This window comes from Centropristis striata, chromosome 15 (genome assembly GCF_030273125.1).
Source record: "Centropristis striata isolate RG_2023a ecotype Rhode Island chromosome 15, C.striata_1.0, whole genome shotgun sequence".
NCBI lineage: Eukaryota > Metazoa > Chordata > Actinopteri > Perciformes > Serranidae > Centropristis > Centropristis striata.
Window position 1 is genome coordinate 32,075,173 of NC_081531.1, and position 20,683 is coordinate 32,095,855.

Sequence of the window (20,683 nt, forward strand, 5' to 3'; positions counted from 1 at the left end):
GTTAACCTCTGAAAACCCACCTGTCTAGGCAGGTTAAGGAGTAGGGGGAGAGTTAGAAATTGAGCCAAAGCTTATAACAGAAGAACTGTAAGGCCAAAATACATGTACAAGGCTTCATTTAAAAAGTTAACATCCCTCTAGTTTCTGCAGTTGTGCATGTGGGTACAACACAACTGAAACAACAGGAGTTAAAAAACGTTTTTTTTTGGTCTAACCCTTTTTTTGTTTTAACACATTAAATATATTTTCTTTGTTCAGTTTTCATCTCACATAGGAGTAGCAAAGTTTTAATGTTTTCTGTTTTTATTTGTTACACAGCATCCCCAATTTTTTCTAAATCGTGGTTGTAATCGAACTATATGCCATAACATGGTGGACATACATGGGATCATGTATTTGTTTCTTCTAAAACTGACGTTAACATATTAGAATCCAGTATATTAAAATTGGGTACGCTCAATATCACTTTTTCCGTCTCTTTCCCTCTCTTAAGCTGTTAATTATACATTTGTGTGGATGCACTTTGTTTACCATGCCATCTACAAAACATCATACACAATTTGAAAAACAAATATTCTGCTCATCTGAAGGAAAAAATACAAAGCCCTGGTTTTGATTGAGCTATGCAATTATTGTTTAAATTTTTTTTTTATCAAGGAGCTGCTCATCTGCGCTTGTGTCACATCTCTCTTCACTGCACGTTGCTCAAAGTTTAGTTAAACCTTTATGTGATTGTCTATTGCCTTATGTATCATATCCTATTTACTCTCTCTCTTCCAATCTAGTGTTTTTTAGCCAGCATCAGACCAATACTGAGCATTAGATCCCCGAAACTGACACAAGCAACTTTTTCTCCAAGAGTTTGCACAATTAATTCTCTTCATGACAACTGATTAAACTCTATCATCTGACTGTGAAATGTGGTTGAAACCATTTTGGAAAAAGCTAGTAAGAAGACCTTGAGTTGAGATCTCTACTACCTTTTACCTGTTTTTAAATCTTTTATGCTAACAATTATGGACCAAACAATTAATTGACTAATTGAGAAATAATCAGCAGATTAATAGATTAAAAAAAAAATAGTTGCAGCCCTAAATCAGAGTCAAGCTTAATTTTCACTTTCACATACATCACAGCTTCCACAACTCTTTCTCCAATACTGTGAAATGCTTGAATCATAGCAAACAAGATGCCATGGCTATACATTATCATATCATCCTCTGTTCAATTTCCTCGTATACTGTATCTATATTTACACACAGCCTGTCTCATAGTCAGCGACTGCACCTCCAGTCACTCAATCTGTCTGTGGCTCCTGCTGTCAAATATCATGGACCTCCTCTGCGGCTGGTAGAAGCAGCTGGTTGACGTCTCCAGTCTCTGTCCACTTTTTGGAATAGTCATTTTGTTTTGAAGCGAGATCCCCTCCGGCGTCCTGAAGTTCTCCGCCATCTCTTTAGAAAAGACGTTCACAGCTGGCGTGTCGTTCAGGCTCTTGATGGATGAAAGGAGCTTGCCGTCGTCTCCTGACGGAGGGTAGTCCATGATGGGGAAAGGAGGGCTGAGCAGTATGAGACTTTGAGGTCTCTGTCTGTTCCTAAAAGATGGTCTCTGTAAGATGTTCCCTCTGTTTGGTCTGGGACAATCTACAAACACTTCCAGACTGGGCGCGTGTCTCCTTGTGATGACTGGCAGCTCTGGAGTGGAAGTAGTCTTCAAAGACTCAGCAACATGTGGCTGTTTTTGGTGTTTGGGGGCAGGCTTTTTATTCTCCAGCTCCTCCTTTAGATCTGACATCGCTGGAGGAGGTGCAGCGTTGGTTTTCTCTGCACCTGTCTTAGGATGTTCCTTTTCTTGTTCCTTCGCTGCATCCAAATCCTTCTCGTGTCTGGAGGGAGGTATCTGACTGTACTGCACCTTCGGGGGGACGACGGGCACAGCTTTGGCCTGGCATGTTTTTATCATGAAGGCCGTGCGCACCGATGACACGCTGACCGGGGCTGAATTTCGGCGTAGAGGCGCCTGCCGATCACTCAGAAACAGCTCCAGTTCTGAAGGCAGCCTGTTGCTCACAGACTCAGAGGAGGTCAGTAATCCTCTCTGGCAAGAAAACTCTGAGGAATTACGGTTTTGCTGATTCGAAATGTCTCTGATGCATCGTTGTCCCAGGTCTAAATTCAGTGAATACGGTCTGTGTTTGGAAAAGTAATTCTCCTCTCTTCTCTCTGCTTCATAAGACATCTGTCTGTAAAATCTCTGAGATGACACTGTATTCTTCTGTTTTGTTGTGCTGCTTTTTCCCGTGTGAGGTTGTGTCGTGTTGCTGCTGTTCGCACTGATCCCTGACGGCAAATACGACCATTTGTTTTCTGCTTTGCTACTGGTATTCTGAGGAATGTTTCCTGAGGAGTGTTCAGTGCTCTTACCGACAGACTGCTTGTTATTATCAACTAGAGGAGGTGAAATCTGAGTTTCCCCACATGAGCTGAAGGGTGATAGCTGGTTAAACAACTCTTCTATGTCAGGTGAGTGGAGGGGACTGGTAACCCACTGCTTGGTGGAGCTGAAATCCTCCCAGGGCTCCACCAAGTCCAGCTCCTCTGAATTTCCTCCTGATCCTTCATCGTGGTCGAGGATTGGCAGCTCCAAAGTGCGAGGTCTCTCCTCCAAACACACCGACAGCCTCTGAATAACCTCCAACTGAGGAATCGCACTCTTCTTTGCTCCATCCAAGGAGACACTTTTGTCTCCTTGAGGACATTTCTCAGATTTTTTGTCATCTGCTCCCGAGAAGCCTACAACCGTTGGCAAATCCTCTATTGTCAACGGATTCGTAACTTCATCCAAACATGTTTCCTTTAAAGGAATCTGGCACTGTTTGGTATCATCTTTGTTTAACGGTGTGATTTTAAGATGCAGCTTCTTCTCTTTCTCCTCCACCATGTCAGCAGGTCGGGTGTTTTCTGTGTGTTTGTTGACGGAAAGTAAGAGGTCCGATTCTGAGGGCTGTTTCTTTGCGGCGTTTGATCCAGTGGCGACTGTACGATCACTCAGAGAGGTATTTGAGGACTGCTCCCTAAATAACAACGACAGAGATGGAGAGCTGCGGCTTCGTTTCGACTTGACGTCCATCGTTAACTTCATGCCCTCAAAGTTGCTCTTGGAGCCGAAAACAGGTTTAAAAGTCTCATCCAGCAGGTCGATTTCAGGTTCAGTTATCTTCAGTTCAGACCACAGCTCTTTCCCAGTAGAAGATCCCTTGTCCTGAGAAAGTATCAGGGAGAAACAGAAAGAATTAAGAATTTATGACTAAAATTATTCCTCCATTCATTTCTAAAACAAACAATAATCACCTTTACATATCTGAATACTATTCAGCCCTCATATTACCTTTATAGAAATAGGGTGTAAATCCCAAGTTTCATCACAATACAATATTGATTCTTTAGAAAACAAAGCGGACTTTGTGCTGAAATCACAAAGTCCGCAACAGTATAATTTCATTTCAACTTAAGACTTTGCAATCAATAAGAGATAATATTCTTAATAACACAATAATTTACTTATTCATATGAACTCACAAGCAGCTAACTATTGGATAGTTGATCACTGAATTGATACACACGAGAAATCAAAGATAAGTTTTGAAAAAAAAAAAATGTAACTCTAAAATTGCAATTTTGGAAAAGTGCAAAAAATGCTTTATTTCTTATCTTGAAGCAGCAATATTGGAATTCAGACTATAAATTATATTTTTCTTTAACCTGTAAATCCCAGTTATTTAACTTAATTTGACCTGGGTACTCCAAATAATTGGATGAAGTGATTTATCTGAGAATAGCTAACCAAACACCAATGCCTTGTGGTGTTTAGTTTTCTGACTTTTACTTTTTATTGTGGTATTTTTAGGCTTTTATCTTGAAAAACGTATTTTGATAATAAAACCAACATAAAACACAAGCCCCAATGAAAGATAGCATCTGCAATTCTGCTCAAGTAAAAGCACAACTAACATGATTTACCAGTTGCATAGTTATCTGCTTGTCGTGCACGTCTTTCCCAGGAGATGGCGCTGCATCTTTGCCTTCTCTTGCATTTGCAAGAGATGCTGGCTCCAGTTCAGAAGTATTTAACACTCCTTGACCTTCTTGCACCATTTCTTTTCTTGCATCTAAGAAAAAAAGTAGAATTTTTTTGTGACATCCTGTTACACATGTATGGCTTTAATATAATAGAATAACAATCCCTTTAAAAATGCAATAAAAAAAGTCCTCACCCTGTGGAGGGACGCCAGAGGTCAGCTCCTCTTTGTTTTTCCTCTCCGTTCCTTCCTGCTTCTTGGGTTCCAGTTGGGGGAACGTGTTGCTTTTTCTCATGCTGCTGCCCTGCTCTGAGCTCTCTCTGCAGGGTTTCAGAGTAGCTGCTTTTTCCTTGGCGTGCCCCCTGCATGGCGTGCTGTTGGAGCTGATAACGGCTGACACGCGCAGGGGTACAGACACGGCAAAAGGCTCAGATATGTTGACAGCTCTGCGCTGATGCCTCGGCGAGGACTCCAGCGGGAAGAAGCTCCCAGGGAAGGAGGGCCGAGAGGAGCTGTTGGAGGAGCCAGAGTACAACATCCTCCTGTTTTTCGGAGAAGTGGGCTTGTAGCCGCTGACGTCATCGCCCTTGAACACCTTCAGCTGCTCTGGCAGTGTTTTTTGAGGGGGTGCAGAGGCACCTGGGGAACCCTTTTGGCTCATGCTCGAGCTCCAGCCACCTGTTGCCCCGTCGGCTTTCGTCCCTTTAAACTCCCAGTTTTGGTCTTGTTCACTCAGGTCATAGAGCGAGTCGGATCCTAGCGTTCTGGATTTTACATCTGGAGCAAAAAGGCTGCCGGATCCACCAGCTGCACAGTTTCCTGTTCTGTCATCATCTGTGTGGTAAAAATAACACAAGTGTTACAATATCACATTCATTTTGCCATGTGTTTAAAATCAAGTATCTAAGCTTTAAACCCACCTGTTGGTAGGGAGCACAAGGACTCCATGCTCCTGGATGGACGAAGAGCAGCCTTTTCTGTTAAAAAACAACAAAAAAAGCCCCCATAACATGATCACTCTTTAACTTCAAGTGCCTAGAGGCTGTAAAGAATGTTAAAACATATCATATATATCGTGAAATTTGAATCTAAAATGTTCTAAAATGTGTGTGGTGTATTTACATCATGAATTCATTGTTAAACATGCAATGTATCAGATATGGCCAGATTTTTAGTTTAAAACTTTCTAAAAATGTAATTACATCATTAAGAGAATGTGAAGAACTATCAATTTTGACATTATGTCACAGATTTCTATGTATAGTGTTGCAGAAATATCTCCTGAAATGAGCCTGCTAACCAGCTAGCCCCGGCCTTTCCTGTCTTGTAATACAACCCCAATTCCAAAACAAAATTGGTGTGCTATGTAAAACAAGTTAGAACAAAAGAAGCATAAGCAAATTATCAAATTCTGTTGTATTTACAGTTTAAATAAAGTCCCAATGAACTAAGAACCCACATTCTTCCAGAAGCAGAAGCAAAGCAGGCTAGGCTAATAGCAGCTCCACATAAACCTGCTGTGCCTAAAGTCTTTTTCCCACAAAAAACTGTCCTCTTGTCAACAAGGTGGACTAAAGGAGACTGCAGATTCCCAACAACCAAACAGATATCTGCATTATGGTGATATTAAAGACCAGGCTGCATGAAAACATCCCAGACTGTCTGACTGAAGCGTTACCCAATCTTGAACAGTGACATCCCTGCAGTTGGTAAATCATATAATTCTTGCTCAAGGTGAAATATTAACCCTTATTGTTTGGAGCATATGGCCAGTATAATTACACATGGCCCCTTTAACTCTCACTTTGGACATTATACCTGTTCCTTGTGCTCTTATGAACACGCTGCCATTCCGGCTCAGTTTTCCCTTCGAGTCCACCGACCGTCCCAGGTTGAAGATGGACTTCCACTTCTTCGATTTCCCAGAGAACTTTCTCCTAACAGATGAAGAGAGACTATTGAGCCAAGTGCTATTCCACAGCACGTTCTGACAGTAATACATGTATGAAAAAGTCTTAACCCTTTATCAGGTGAAGAACCGTATTTGGTAACTTCAGCGGATATCCAAAATAAAAAATAAAAATATTTTGAGAAAAAAGGTGCAAATTTACTAGATTAAAGTGGCAGATCTACAAGAAAAAAGTTGCAGATTTAAGAGATTTAAAGTAGCAAATCAGCGTGGAAAAAAGTCACAGATTTATGAGAAAGAAGTGGGAAAAAAGCAACTTTTCTCACAGATTCACCACTTTAAATCTCTTAAATCTGCGACTTTTTTCTTGTAGATTTGCCACTTTAATCTAGTAAATTTGCAACTTTTTTCTCAACCCCATTTTGATATCCACTGAAGTTACCAAATATAGTTCTTCGCCTGATAAAGGGTTAAAGGACTGAACCCAAATCTGTCTTACTTGCTGTCTGATATGTCTATGACTGTGTGGTAGAGCGTGGCTGTGCTGGTATCAGGCAGACTGTTCTCCCGCTGGCGTTCTCTATGCACAGGATGGTTTGGACTCAAGGAGCGGGCCTGCGCTTCTTCCAGGCTCATCAGTTTCATCGGCACACCCTGCCCACTGATCGGAAGTGTTGCATACTTCTCCCCGCACTTCAAACTTGGTCCTGGAGAAGTATAATAAATCAGTTTGCTTGTTTTTCTCAGTTGTGAATTACCAAATCCTGTAGGCCAACAAATATCCCACACAAGATTATATATTTTTTTTATGAATTACCTTCTTTGGGTTTGATTTGCACTGAATCACTGAAGATCTCCTCTGTGTGGTTCAGAATAAATTCAACCACTGACTGTTGTATTCGCACCTCCTGGAAAGCCATGTCTCCATTGCTACTTGACGTCTCGATATCTTTAGATCTGATAAAATAAGAGATCAATATAATTAGAAAGATTAATAAATAATTGTTTCTTTGAATTCCATGACAGCTTTTCGTACAAATACTTTCGCAATAATGTAAAAACTCAATTTTTTCAGACCGGAAAGTATATCTACACTGTAAAAAATGTTTGTAGAAATGACAGTAAAACACTGTCAAATTACATCACAAATAGGGTGTAAATTGTGTATCACTGTAGTAGACACTTTTAATTACTGTAAATCAAAGAATAGCACAAAACTTTAACTTTTACTGTCATAAACTGTAGAAAACACACAGTTTTGCTGTAAAAATATAACATTACCATGTAAAATTAATGGAGAAATACCATGATGTCACAATGACACAATGACCCTAAAAATAACAGGATTATTCAGTCTAAATTACAGGTTTTGCTGATATTTACATTTAAATTTACAGTAGAAAACCCACTCACTGTATTTTTTACGGCAAAGTTCTGGCAACCATAGCTGCCGGTATTTTACCGTAAAATAAACAGATTATTTTTTACAGTGTACAGTTCTTTTTTAATGTAACAAGTGTTTCCGGCATATCTGTGCGGTTAAACTCACCTTAATAGATTTGGAGCCCACACTAGGGCCAGGTTACGTGTATGCATGTTGGTCTCTGCGCTTAAAGTAGCCAGGTGGGCCAGGTGCTTAGTGAGGTACTCCAGAGTCCTGAGGACAGTTGACAAACATTCCTTATCACATGTATTACAACATGACATGTAAAACCTGGCAAACAGGGATGTCAGCTATACAATAACTTTATTGTTGAGTGAAAGAGGATGATGTTCACCTGAAGTGAGGGGTCGGCAGTGCCTTGATGACCCCCTGAATGTGTAACAGTCTCTCATGATCCCCCTGGACCAGGACCGCTTCCTGCATGCAAAACAGAAAGACGTCCATGTCAAAAAAATGTATATTTTGAAGAGCTGTAGGGTAAGCTACTGCATGGCCCTGCAGGCTTCCAGCAAGTCTACCAAATGCTCAACAAATGTAAACAGACATGCTGAAAAGTGTATGCAGTCACACTAATGTGATTGAGGCCCAGACAGCTGAGCGTGTTAGCTGCATTTGTTAGTCACGGATGAGGCTGTCAACATTAGTAATTGGTAAAATGTGCTCTTGCACAGTCTTCTGCCTTTATGTCCAACGCCAATGGAACAAAGATTAATTTTAGTGTTACATCCTAAATGTCTTAAATATCAGATTAAGCAGGTGTATTAATCAATTATACACACAAATTCAAGCATTCCTATCTAAAATTTTACAGATCTTGCTCAATGCTCCTGTTGATAAGAGTTCATTCTTTCAAAGACAACTAGGCAAGAAAGGGAAACTGGCTTTTGTTGCGTTTTTACAATTCACCACGTGAGGAACTGAACACCTAAAACGCTGCTGTACTGGAGTTTTCAGACACCAACCACAAGATGTATGAATGCCAAGGTATGCTAATAGCCCGTCAAGGTACACAGAAAGCTACACAGAACCAGGTCTTACAGTTCCTTCTCTCCGGCTCCTCACTAAAGTCTCATTCATATTCTGCAGTTCATCCAGGAAATACCTCGCTCTGCTACTAAATGTAGAGATTGTGACACCCAAGTTTTGACCACACTGGATAAATTTCAAACTTACCTCATTATACTTGTATTGATTTCACTCTTGCTACATTACAAACCTTAACGGTACCTTTTTGATTATAAAGCAGATTAAGGCCCTATATAAATACTGTAAAAGTATCAAAACAGAATACATGGAGGAATGGTCACAACTTGTTTTTGAAACTGTGTGCCTTTAACCCTTAATAGGGCACTCATTGAAATACAAATTGCAAATTTCAACCCTAGAGAATATTGGAGGATTTTACATACTGCTAGAATGTGTAAAAAAAACATATACGAAAATAATATTTTGAGAAAAAAATTTAGTGGCAAATTTTAAGTGGCAAACCTACAAGAAAAAAAGTTGCAGATTTAAGAGATTTAAAGTGGCAAATCTGCGCGAAAAAAGTCGCTGATTTATGGGAAAAAAGCAAAACCCCCCCCCCCAGATTCAACACTTTAAATTCTTTTCTTGAAGATTTGCCACTTTAATCTCGAAAACTTTTTTCTCAAAATATTATTCCCGTATGTTTTCTTGCACATTCTAGCAGTATGTAATATCCTCCAATATTCTCTAGGGTGGAAATTTGGAATTTGCAAGTATTTCAATGAGTGCCCTATTAAGGGTTAAAGTGGTGAATCTGGGAGAAAAAAGTTGCTTTTTCCCACTTTTTTCTGGTAAATCTGCGACTTTTTTCGTGCAGATTTGCCACTTTAAATCTCTCAAATCTGCAACTTTTTTCTTGTAGATTTGCCACTTTAATCTAGTAAATTTGCAACTTTTTTTCTCGAAATATTACCTGAAGTTACCAAATATAGTTCTTTGCCTGATAAAGGGTTAAACGAGCCGCCAGGACTTTTGTAAGGTTGCGATACCACAGCTATATATGAGTAGAAAGTGCTGCTTCAGTGTCATTTTCTAGGGCTGCAGACACCCATACACAAATTAAAGTTTGGAGAATATATATGTGTGTGTGTGTGTGTGTGTGTGTGTGTGTGTGTGTGTGTGTGTGTGTGTGTGTGTGTGTCCACTTGGCTGTCAAACGGATTACAAGCAATCAGCTGATATCCGTGTGTGTCACACTTGCGATGTCAACATATCACCTCAGCATGCGATGGTCACTCTCTGACATTTGCCTATGTGTTGCAACCTAAGAAGTCATGACCCGCCTTATTCTGTCCCTGGCAGTCATTCTCTGGCTGCAATGATGGTGCAGCAATGCCAAGAGTGCAGATGCAGAAGACTAAAAGACTCAGCTTTTCTAAAAGGCAGACTTAAAGCGACAGGCGCTAAAATGGCACATTACAGACACAGGGTGAAAACACAAGTCTGAACTTCAAAATGAGCATAGTGTGGCCGGTTTAAATCCCCCACTGTGATCCAGAGGGGCTAGAAACAAAAAGTTTTCATCGTTAGATCCATCTCTTCAGTTGTGTAGAAGTAATTATTTACCAGAACCGCCTGGCGACATAGCAGCCCACAAAAAACACTCACATTAAAGATAAAACAGATAATAATTCAGCCTCTTACAATCAGTTTTGTCTTACAGTATAAGCAGCAAAACTAGAACTACTTTTAATAACGAAGCTGATGAATGATAATAAATCATACTTATGATTGTATGTTCTTCAGTTCAGTTAACATCTGCTAATGGTACTGTATTCTCCAGGGAAGAAATTAAAACAGCTGATCAATAGTGAAACAGAGAAATGAGGTCACACCCATGATGAATGATAATAAATGAAGCCTTTATAGTGCTGAAAGAAATATATTGAGAGAACATGTGGAATAAATGCAGCTTGTTGACGTCTGGAGTCGGGTGTTGCCATTTTGTCTGTTACTGATTAGTGTTTGTGAAGCATGAATCTGCCATCGAACCGGCACAAAACTGTAAACATAAATGTACTCACAGTGAATTTGCTGTACAGCTCATATGTGAGCAGAGGATTGGGTAGCTCCCTGAAGAACAGCTTACATAAGGAACCCACACAGTGGATGTCCTGGAGGTACACTTCCTTTGTAAGGTCAGGGCACGCCTCGGAGCAGAATTCCTGCCTGCACACACACACACACACACACACACACACACGCACAGTTAGCTCAATGCTCTGATTGTTACCACCCCTGCTAACTACTGTTGCAGCGTGTGGCTTGTTAGACTAACGTTGTTGCGGCAAACAAACAATGCTAAACAACCTCAATACTAATTTTGGAAAACATTATAAAAATTAAAGATATTTATTTAGCCTGCATGAATTAAAAAAGAAGCTGTACTAATCCTAATTTGCACATGATTTTAAATAATATTTGATTTAGCATCTATTTCTACTGAATAATTGGACCAAACAGGGTGTACCAGTGGTGGAATGTAACTAAGTACATTTACTCAGGTACTGTACTTAAGTACAATTTTGAGGCGCTTGTACATTACTTGAGTATTTCCATTTTATGTAACTTTATACTTCTACTCGACTACAATTAGCTGACAGCTTTAGTTAATTTACAGTTCGAGATTTAACATAAAAACATGATAAATTTAAAGTGATTAGACATTTTTTTAATTAAACCAAATAACAGTATATTAAGTAGTTAAAATTAGCCCTATCTTGAGAAAATTGAAAATGCTTCTCACATAAATGCATCATATTATCATAATAATAATCATAATAATAATCCAATTTTGAATTATAAAAACAATCTGAGTGGGTCCATTCTGCATAACCTATACTTTTACTTTTGATACTTTAAGTACATTTTGATGCTGATACTTTTGTACTTTTCTTCAGTAAGTTTTGAATTCAGGACTTTTACTTGTAGTGGAGTCATTCTGCAGTGTGGTACTAATACTTCTACTTAAGTAAAGGTTTTCAATACTTTTTTCCACCGCTTGTATACACAAATAATTATAGAATAAACACTCTTGCTTTGTCATGAAATCATAATTCCTATCACTTTATTTGTAGTATTTTCTATGCTTTGAGGTTTTTGATACTTTAAATGAATAACTGGACATGTTGGATGAGTACCTGAGACGCTGGATATTTGAGGTGATCCCCGACAGTCTGTAGATCCCGTCCACAACCCCATGTTCCTCAATAAACTCTGCACATTTCTTCAGAACCTGAGGAACTGAGGTTAAGAAACAGTCATGTTACTTTTAGTCATGTATTGGACTTTAATGTTAAAAGCAGGAGAAGGAAACAAGTGTAGAAGTCATGTTCCAGCAGTAACAATGCACATACTGTAAGGTTGACTTCATGGTATAGGGTTTGTTCCACTATGTCTGTTTTCTATTCCTTAGGGCCGCTGATTGTAGGTGGACTTTGACAGGAAGTTAAAAATGGTTTGTTTGTTTCAGAGGAAGGTTGACACACCCAGTCCTTGTAGCTGGTATTACTTACGACATTTCCTCTAATAGAAAACGGCTTTTGAAATGTTACCACTGACCTACACAGCTTTCTGGACTACAGTACATCATCTTCTGTACACTAGTGTGTTTACCTGCACTTTAAAATAGTTTTACTGACAGTGGCTTTACAGCTAAATCACATGCTCTGATTCAGTCTGACCACAACTTCCCTTAAGCTAATTCTGAAAGTAGCAACTGATTGCAAATCAGCAGACTTTCTTTGTTCTGAAGCTGAATGTGTTTTTGATGCATTTGGATTTCTTTTTAAACACAGATAATTGACATCAACTGTCTTTTACACTTCTTGTGTTGATTTATCACTGCATTTCATTCATTTAAATGTAACTCTTTTCGGATAGAAACAATAACCTTAAGTTGTATCCACTTGTGATATTACGTAGAAATAAGTTGTTATGTGTCACTGCAGGTTTAAAGTATCAAATGCCATTTAAGTCAATATTAAATAAATAAATAAAAATATGCCTTTGGAATACATAAATTTGGCCATGAAATTAATCCTAATATAAATAAACTACTTTTACTTATTTCGGGCGATTTCTGTTCTATTCTATAATTTATTAATTTATAATTTAATCACATTTATTTCAGGCTTTGTGTATATGTCCCAATAATTAGTCATACCATCGGTAGTTTGTCTTGTAGACTTATAACTATAAACTATTTTATTTACTGATTTGCTAATCCTTTTTGATGTAAATTCAACTACAGTAGACGGTGAATTTAATGTTTGCAGCACAGCTTCCCAACATTTTTTGGAATCAGGGTTGTACACTTTTATTTCCTTTTCTCTTGGTGTTGAGTATCATCTTACTAACAAAATTTATCCTCCACAAAGTCCCCCTCAAGGCATGTTTTAAAAATATCCTGCTATGGTTAATATTGTTTTAATATGGTCTTTCCCAGGAGAAAAGAAAACACTCAGAAAGGGGGCTGGAAGCAGATTTACTCTTTTCTCCCTCAAACTGATCTGTCTGGATCTGGCATTTGCCTGACCCACTACTGCTGGCTGTGCTAGGTTGACCGGTGAAAGAGCAGTGCGAGTCTCGGCCACATGCCTCGAGATCTGCAGACAGAGCTAGTTTCGGCGACTAGCAGACATATGGCTGACACATTATTAGTGATTGTGAAGCGTGCATTAATCCTTTGGAGTCTTGGGCTATTTTGGCCGTTTTTGAATACATATCATTCTGACTGTATTTACCACTTAAAAAAATGTTTACCATGTCATGTTGGTATGATTTTTTCAGCACAACGTCACCTATGACCTGATCATTATTTTTTCACTTTGACTTATACTGAATCAACATTTTGAACCCAACCAACACAAAAAACATAAAATCTGATTTTGAAAATTATGTTTTTACTTTCAAAAACACAATCATGCTCAACAATAAATTTAAATGTTGCGATTGTGAACACAGGTTGCAGATATAACATAAGAAGTAAATGAGGATAACATCTAGTTCAAAATTGTTATACTAAATATATCTGACCTTAACTCCAGTTTTATTTGCCCTATCGTCATTAAACTGCTTAGTTTTTATGTTGTGGCATCATAAAGAAGACATGTTATTTGATCACAGCAGTTGATTTGTGACTCCAGGGGGTCAATATCTGCTCCAATGTTACATGTGTTTTTGCCCTCTCTACTGACCTGTTAGCTTAAATATTTCCTTCATGGCCTTTGATTGTCTTTCGAGGTTATGATGTACCTTATCTATCTTGCCCGGTGTACTTTTGAATCTCAAATTGTAAAAAAAGAGCACAGACAAATGCCCCTTAGTAGAGAAATGTAAAAACACATCTCTAGTGACAAACTTTAGATAGTTCCAAGTCAGTATAGTCAAGGTCAGATATTACAGGGGACATTAACATAAGAAAAAACACATTTTTGAGTGGACGGGGACTTTACAGAATAATTACAGCAATGGTTCATTTCTCAGTCATTGCCGCAGACACCAAGAATCTTCCATTTACATTCTCATCTATTTGACTTAATTGGACATTCAGTGAGATGCCTGTGGTCAAATACAACTCTGGGGCCTTCATTTAGCGCCTCTCAGTCTCTGTACGCAAGGGAGATCTCTGCTTCTTGTTGCTTCTTGTCTAACAACAAAAGTCTAGTTTGGATTAGTTTTAGATACTTTGTGCACTGATTTGTTTTCATGCATCATCATAGATTTAAGAGATGCAACGAGTTTGTTCCTACAGTCGTGTTAAATGTTCCATTAAATGTTGAAACTGCAGCTGCTACTCAGTGGTTGGATTTAAAATAACCCTTAACAGCCCTAACAGTCTTTCTTTGGGTTAGGTTTAATAAACATAAACATTTTATGGCGAACTTGTATGTTAACTAAAGCACATTTAAAGGTTCATGGCCAAATAAAAAAAACTTGTCATAAAATTGGCGAAAGATCAAATTTGTGTTTTCCTCCTCCCTGTAACTTATGTTTGGATATCTAGCTTTTTTCTCTCAAATAATTGTAGTTTTTCAATGAAATAAATGTGACAAACTAAAATAATCATGATTACTTTTGTCTGTGTGAGACAGTGGGAGTGAGTTTCATCCCCTTTTTACACACAACACAAAATTTCTATCGATTATTCTCTAGTGATCATTATTATTCAATATATTTTAATGTTTAAACTTAACTAGTGGAGATTTAAGAGTATTTTCTCTAATGAATACCAAGAGATTGTCAGTGTGCAACTTTGCATTGTTGACATTTGTGCAAGTTGTGCTGGATTTTCGGTGCAGTTGTGATGCGTAGATGGGATCTATTTTAAACACTTATCCTTGCATACAAAAGTAGAACTATGCAGGAAATGTGGGCATCAGGTAGACTCACATATATAGAATAAAATGTAAATGTTTTTAAGGCCAAGATATCTAAACTTAACATCTACTTTGTGTCTCTGTTAGTTTTCATAGGAGCTTCGAGTCGCATTTAAGTAACACACTAACAGTCTATAAACACAATATGTCTGCTGGACCTCCATGATGGAAGAGTACGACCCAAACCTCCTCCCTCACTTCCTGCACTGAATGCCCCGCCTTACAGAGTGTCCACTCTAGCAGGTCTTCTTTAAAGTTATCCTCAACACGGCTGTTCATATGCACATGGGGATATTTCTTTCTTTTCTTTTTAACGTATCCTGATGCTCCCAAATGGGATGGTTGTAAGAAAATAACGTACGCTCAGAAAAAAGAAAAGGGATAAACCTGATGTCAAAATGTAATTTTCGGATATTGTTTCTCTCGTGATTTTTTCTTGACTCATTACTTGCTCTCATCCATAGGCAGCAGCACCGCCCAGTCTTTTGTCAGACACAAAACGAGTCATAGGAACTATAGTCACTGTAGGAAATTGACACAAAAAATCCAAGAGCCACACCCAAAGTCACAAATGACCATTTAATACAGCCAATGTGTGAATGAATGGCTTTACTGCAGTAAATGTAAAACACATGTATACCTTCTATTCATATATGTAACCTATGGAAGCCTGTATTTAATATATAAAAACACTTGTGTGCCTTTTTGTGCTTAATTTAACCACATAATGTGTTTAGAAAAGGTTATAATAGTGATAATAATCTATGAAATTACTTAAAATAGCTTAATATTTAGTATAGATGGTATCCTCTGTGTATGAGTCAAGTAATACATTTAATAAATAGTGTGTAGTTTGATGACAGATGCATGTAAATGGTGTTAAATGTAAAACATAATAGAAGAGTTTACCATCTTGTCCTGAGTTCTGGAGATGTTCTGTCAGGTCACAGCCGAACGCATTTTCACTTCCTTTCTTTTTCGCCTTCTGCTTCGTCCCTTTATTCTTCATGTGGCTCCAGTTAGTAGTCCCGATGATTAAAACAAACAGATCCTTGGGAAAACGGCGATCGATCCATATGACCCCACGACAGAGAGGTTGAGCTTGGAGGTCAAAAAAAGCAGCCACATAGAAAAATCCCAGCAGTCAGCTCCCAAAAACTCTCTGCATCCGCTCACATTCTGACTAACCACACTGTTGGAGGCTGAGAGCAGAAGTGACGTCACATTTTTCAACTTTTTTAGTCCTTTTTTTAGATTGTCATAACTTGAAGTGATGATTAAAGAAAAGTCATGGCGTGAGTGTTGCTCAGCCAGGACGTGGCAGTCCACTGCTTTATCTGTGAAGGATTTGCAGAAACAGCATTAGAACCGGTCGGTTTCCTGTTGTTTTTTTACCCCCAGCCAGTCTCTCTCTCCCTCTCTCTCTCTGCTCCTTTTTATCTCCTCCTCTTTTCCTTCATTCCACACAGCCAGTCTCCCCCTTTCACTGGCTTCTCTGTAGTATATCAAGAGAGGCAAATCCCCTCAGGAACATACTTTTTTATTTTTAATCTTTCTTTAACATTTTGTGAATATTCTATGTTTAGAGGTGGACTCGTGGCAGTGGTGTGGCATGGATTTTTTGAAATGTTGAGACTGTGTAAAGGGGAGGGAAGTGAAGTGAGGGGAGGAGAACAGCTGACTTCTGTTTCTCTCCTGGTTTAGGAATTACTGCTCTCTTTTATCCACTTTTTTTTTCATGTGCCCAAACTTGGAGCTGACGGGAAAGCTGCTCTCTGCCTTCCTGAATGCTCCCTATGTATACAATTTCCTGTGCAAAGAGCCCGGGCTCGAAAACAAAAACAGACGGGTTCTGAAGGAAGAGGGAAGTGGGAGGTGACTGAAGTGAGGGCCTGAAGGGCACAGATGGGAAATGGGGGGGGGGGGGGTTGCAGGGGGGTGCCGGGATGAGGAGATGGACGGCACACATGGTTCTCGTTACAAGCTGCTATGCGTTTCATGTCCGTCTTTTTCAAACCGGACTGCAAAGACATAATCAATTAAAACATTAAATGTGTAGCAATGATGTTAATAGCATTACCTTTACTGCCTGTCTTAAGTAAATGTAACCCAATTACATCCCTGCACTCCCCTGAGAGAGTTCATGAATAATTCCCTGATGATGTATTCTTCATATTTGTAGCCTTTTAACAGTTTCACATGGAAAATTACAGATCCTAAAACCCAAATTCCATAAATTGAGGTTTGAAATTTTAAAGCTGTAACGTACTGAACTTTCCCTGGGGTGATATTTTAAAATGTAATCACTAATTGCAGTGTATCCATGCTGCATGTTAACCCCTGTTGGACCACTGTCAAACCTCAGCTGACCACAGTGACTGAGTGCTTCGGTGACATTTTTTAAATTAATCTGACACAAGACCTGAAGGCAGAAAAGCTACTCTATGTTTGGAAACTTGGTTTGGTTGGTTGGCATGAATGCTGTCTAGTCTAACTAGCCTCATATCTTTGCAACAATTATGGTTTCCAAGTCACATTTTGGCTTTAAGAGCATATGAAATCTCAGCAAACTGCAGTAGGGACAAGTTGTAAACAACACTGACAAATTACTTTGAGTTGATATGGCAAACTTGTTGCCTATCCAGCAGACATGGAGGAATCGTGTTTGTGGCCACCTGATGAATGCAAATCTTGTATTTAATAATTACATAATTTGCTCTTTACTTAGCCTCAAAGTCTTCATTATTAAATTTTAACCTGTTTTTAGCAATTGCATTTATAGTAACTTAAGTAACTAAGATGTGATGATAAAGGCTTCAAAAGTCTGGAAATATTTTAAGAATTTAGATATATATATATATATATTTAAATATAGTTTTTTACTGTATATTATCTGTATTTTTTAGGTCATCTGTAAAGTAACTTACAGTTGTTTACTGTTTTTTGACAGTAAGTGTTTAGCAACTTTTGCTGCCAGACATTTAACCTTTTTTTATATATACATTTCTATGTAGACTCTTCACTAAATGTGATCATTTTCATACATAAGTAGTAATTTGATCCTTTTTTTAAATCTAAAATATGAATTATAGCAACTTTAAGTTGTTTATTTTTGCATGTTTTCTCTGAGAAAAAAAAGTCAAACAAAAAGGAGAGCCTATCCCAAGCATTAGCTCAGTTCAGCTGACCTGCATGAGTTTGAACTTTGGGAGAAAAGTGGAGCACCCAGAGGAAACTTTCAGAAATTCCACACAGAAAAGAGTCTGGACCTTCTTGAAGTACAAAGGTACCACTGAGCTGAAATAGTACAATGAAATAATTTGATTTAAAAAATAGCTTACATTTCATCCAGTTAAAACTTTTAAGAAACTTTGTGAACACAGCCAAGAAGTTTATATGAAATCTAAAGCAAAGAGACTTTGCATAAATTGTTGCTCTTATTACTTTTGTACATGAACATTACTCGCTATACCATATTTACAAGCAAGAACAAAACAGTACACATTGTAGACACCAGTGGCATTTTAACATGTGAATGGACTAGTTTTGTAGAGGGGATCATAGTGTTCTGACTTGCAGAGTTGATATTTTTGTGCTAAAAGTGTTTTGTGAATGTCACATGTGAGCTAGATAACCAGGCTTGGCCTCAACAAGACAAAGCTTTCTTTCTGCACCATAGGAAGAGGACATGACATCATTCTGTCCATACAAAGCCTCAGACATCCCGCTCTTTCTCTGCATGGGTTAAAAGAAAAAAAAAAGGTCTATGCTGAGAAGACATGTCATTGTATCTGAATAATAAGGGGTTATTCTTACTCTTTTGGCACATGTCCCTCATAGTCTCAGAGGGATGCAATGTCTGCTTAGATCTGCAGCAGTATATAGTGGAGTGCAGTGAAGGAAACGGAAAAAAAATATTCCTTAAATAATGTGTTTATTCAAATGTAAATATTTTAAAGTTCATGCTACTACACAGAGCAAGGCTGTCTAATCAATATGAGCAAAGGTACCCCAAGGTAGAAGTCAGAGAAAACGTATTAAATGTAAAATTTTAAATATTTAGTTGCATCCCCATCAACTCCTTCAACCCAGACTCCAAAAAAGTTGGGACTTGGTCTAAATCTTTGCTAATCCTTTGTGACATATATTCAATGAAAACTGTGCACAGACAATATATTTAACCTCTTAAAAGCCACCTGCCCAGGTAGGTTTAGGCGTAGGGATGAGACAAAAACATTCTTTTGAGCCAAAGCTGCAAAGCTACAGAAGAACTGTAAGACCGAAAAACATGTATGAGGTTTCATTTGATGGATAATATATTCTAGTTTCTGCAGTTGTGCTTGTTTAGGTGGCTAAACACGACCAAAACTGCATCAGTTAAAAATAAAATGTCTAAAATGTAAACAAAACATTTGACGTATAATCAGTTGGATAGTATGCAAAAGTATTAAAATCTCTTACTTAAGTAAAAGTACTAATATCACACTGCAAAATTACTCCACTACAAGTAAGAATACTGCATTCAAAATGTACTCAAAGTATCAAAAGTAAAAGTACTCATTATGCAGAATGGCCCCACTCAGATAGTTTTACATATTCCAATATATTATTGGATTATTATTGATGCGTCATTTTATGTTACAAAGGTAGGGCCCATTTTAACTACTGAATATATTATTATGAGGTTAAATAAATAAATAAAAAAGACCATGTTTTTATGTTATATCTTGATCTGAAAAGTAACTAAAGCTGTTAGATAAATGTGGTGGAGTAAAAAGTACAATGTCTGCCTCTAAAATGAAGTATAAAGTTACATAACGGAAAACAGAAATACTCCAGTAAAGTACCTCAAAGTTGTACAAAGTAGAGTACTTGAGTAAATTTACTTACTTGCATTCCACCACTGAATATATTCAATTGAAAAATATACAAAGACTTTATACTTAATGTTCAAAGGGATAAGTGCTTGTTGTTTTGTGTAAATATACACTATGAATTTGTTTTCATTTACAGTGTTCTAACTTTTTTAGAATGGGGGTTGTAAATCTTGAGGCAAATGTGTGGCCTGGCATCGAGACACGACACATAATGTGGTTACTGTGTGTGTCCAAGTCAATAAAACTGTTCAAAGCCATTATGCAGGAAAACATGCGAAAAATTCAATTGTACAAGGGTTTTAATATCCTTCTGCAGTATATTTGGGGTGACTGGAAAACTCATGTTTGGGATGCTTTAGTCTGTATTCACCCTGTATCTGTCCTCTCACCAACAATGCATCTTTGAGGAACTAAACTGCTTTTTAAAGGGAATGTTAGCAGCTGATTTGATTGACCCAACAATGTGGTTTTCATTTAGCTTAATCCAAGCTGTCCAACAACAGCACCACTTGGCAGCATAAGTATGTGATTTCACATTAAATTCCTAGAAAATCAAATATCTCGCCACTTATTCAAAGTAGCCTTTTGTTCTTGTCTTTAAAAAATGGTCCTATCTGGAGAAAAAAGCTGATTTTTCATTTATTTATTTGATTTAAAATCTGTTTTCTCTTTTTATATGAACCTTTATGTAGCCTGTGCTGTGTGTGACATCTCCCACATTTCAACTAAGGGTTAACCAGGTTGTTATTTTGTTACCATGCTGAATTAAGGCTGCTGCTGTGCAAATTGCCTGGCAATAAACAGTCTTTCCGTGTTTAACAAGGGCAAAGAGACCTCACTCTCACTCACTCAGGATGTTTTTCCTATAGTGGATATTGTGCTGGCGAGGCCCCCTGCTGGTCAGATCCATGTACTGCAGGTTGATACCATCTTGGCAAAATACTATCATACTGTAACTTTTTTTCA

The 20,683-nt window shown here is 38.1% G+C and overlaps 1 protein-coding gene across 1 annotated transcript; it reads right to left on the reverse strand.

Moving 5' to 3' along the window:
* Positions 1-477: 477 nt before the first annotated feature.
* arhgap31 (Rho GTPase activating protein 31) lies at positions 478-16,243 on the reverse strand. Its single transcript, XM_059350954.1, has 12 exons — positions 15,750-16,243; positions 11,601-11,703; positions 10,485-10,629; positions 7,769-7,851; positions 7,540-7,647; positions 6,808-6,947; positions 6,490-6,697; positions 5,900-6,018; positions 5,002-5,058; positions 4,277-4,915; positions 4,023-4,171; positions 478-3,264 (listed from the first exon to the last, which is right to left on the reverse strand). Exons 1-12 carry the CDS (start codon positions 15,847-15,849, stop codon positions 1,294-1,296), a joined length of 3,822 nt encoding a protein of 1,273 aa, XP_059206937.1. The 5' UTR covers positions 15,850-16,243; the 3' UTR covers positions 478-1,293.
* Between the last annotated feature and the right edge of the window lie 4,440 nt (positions 16,244-20,683).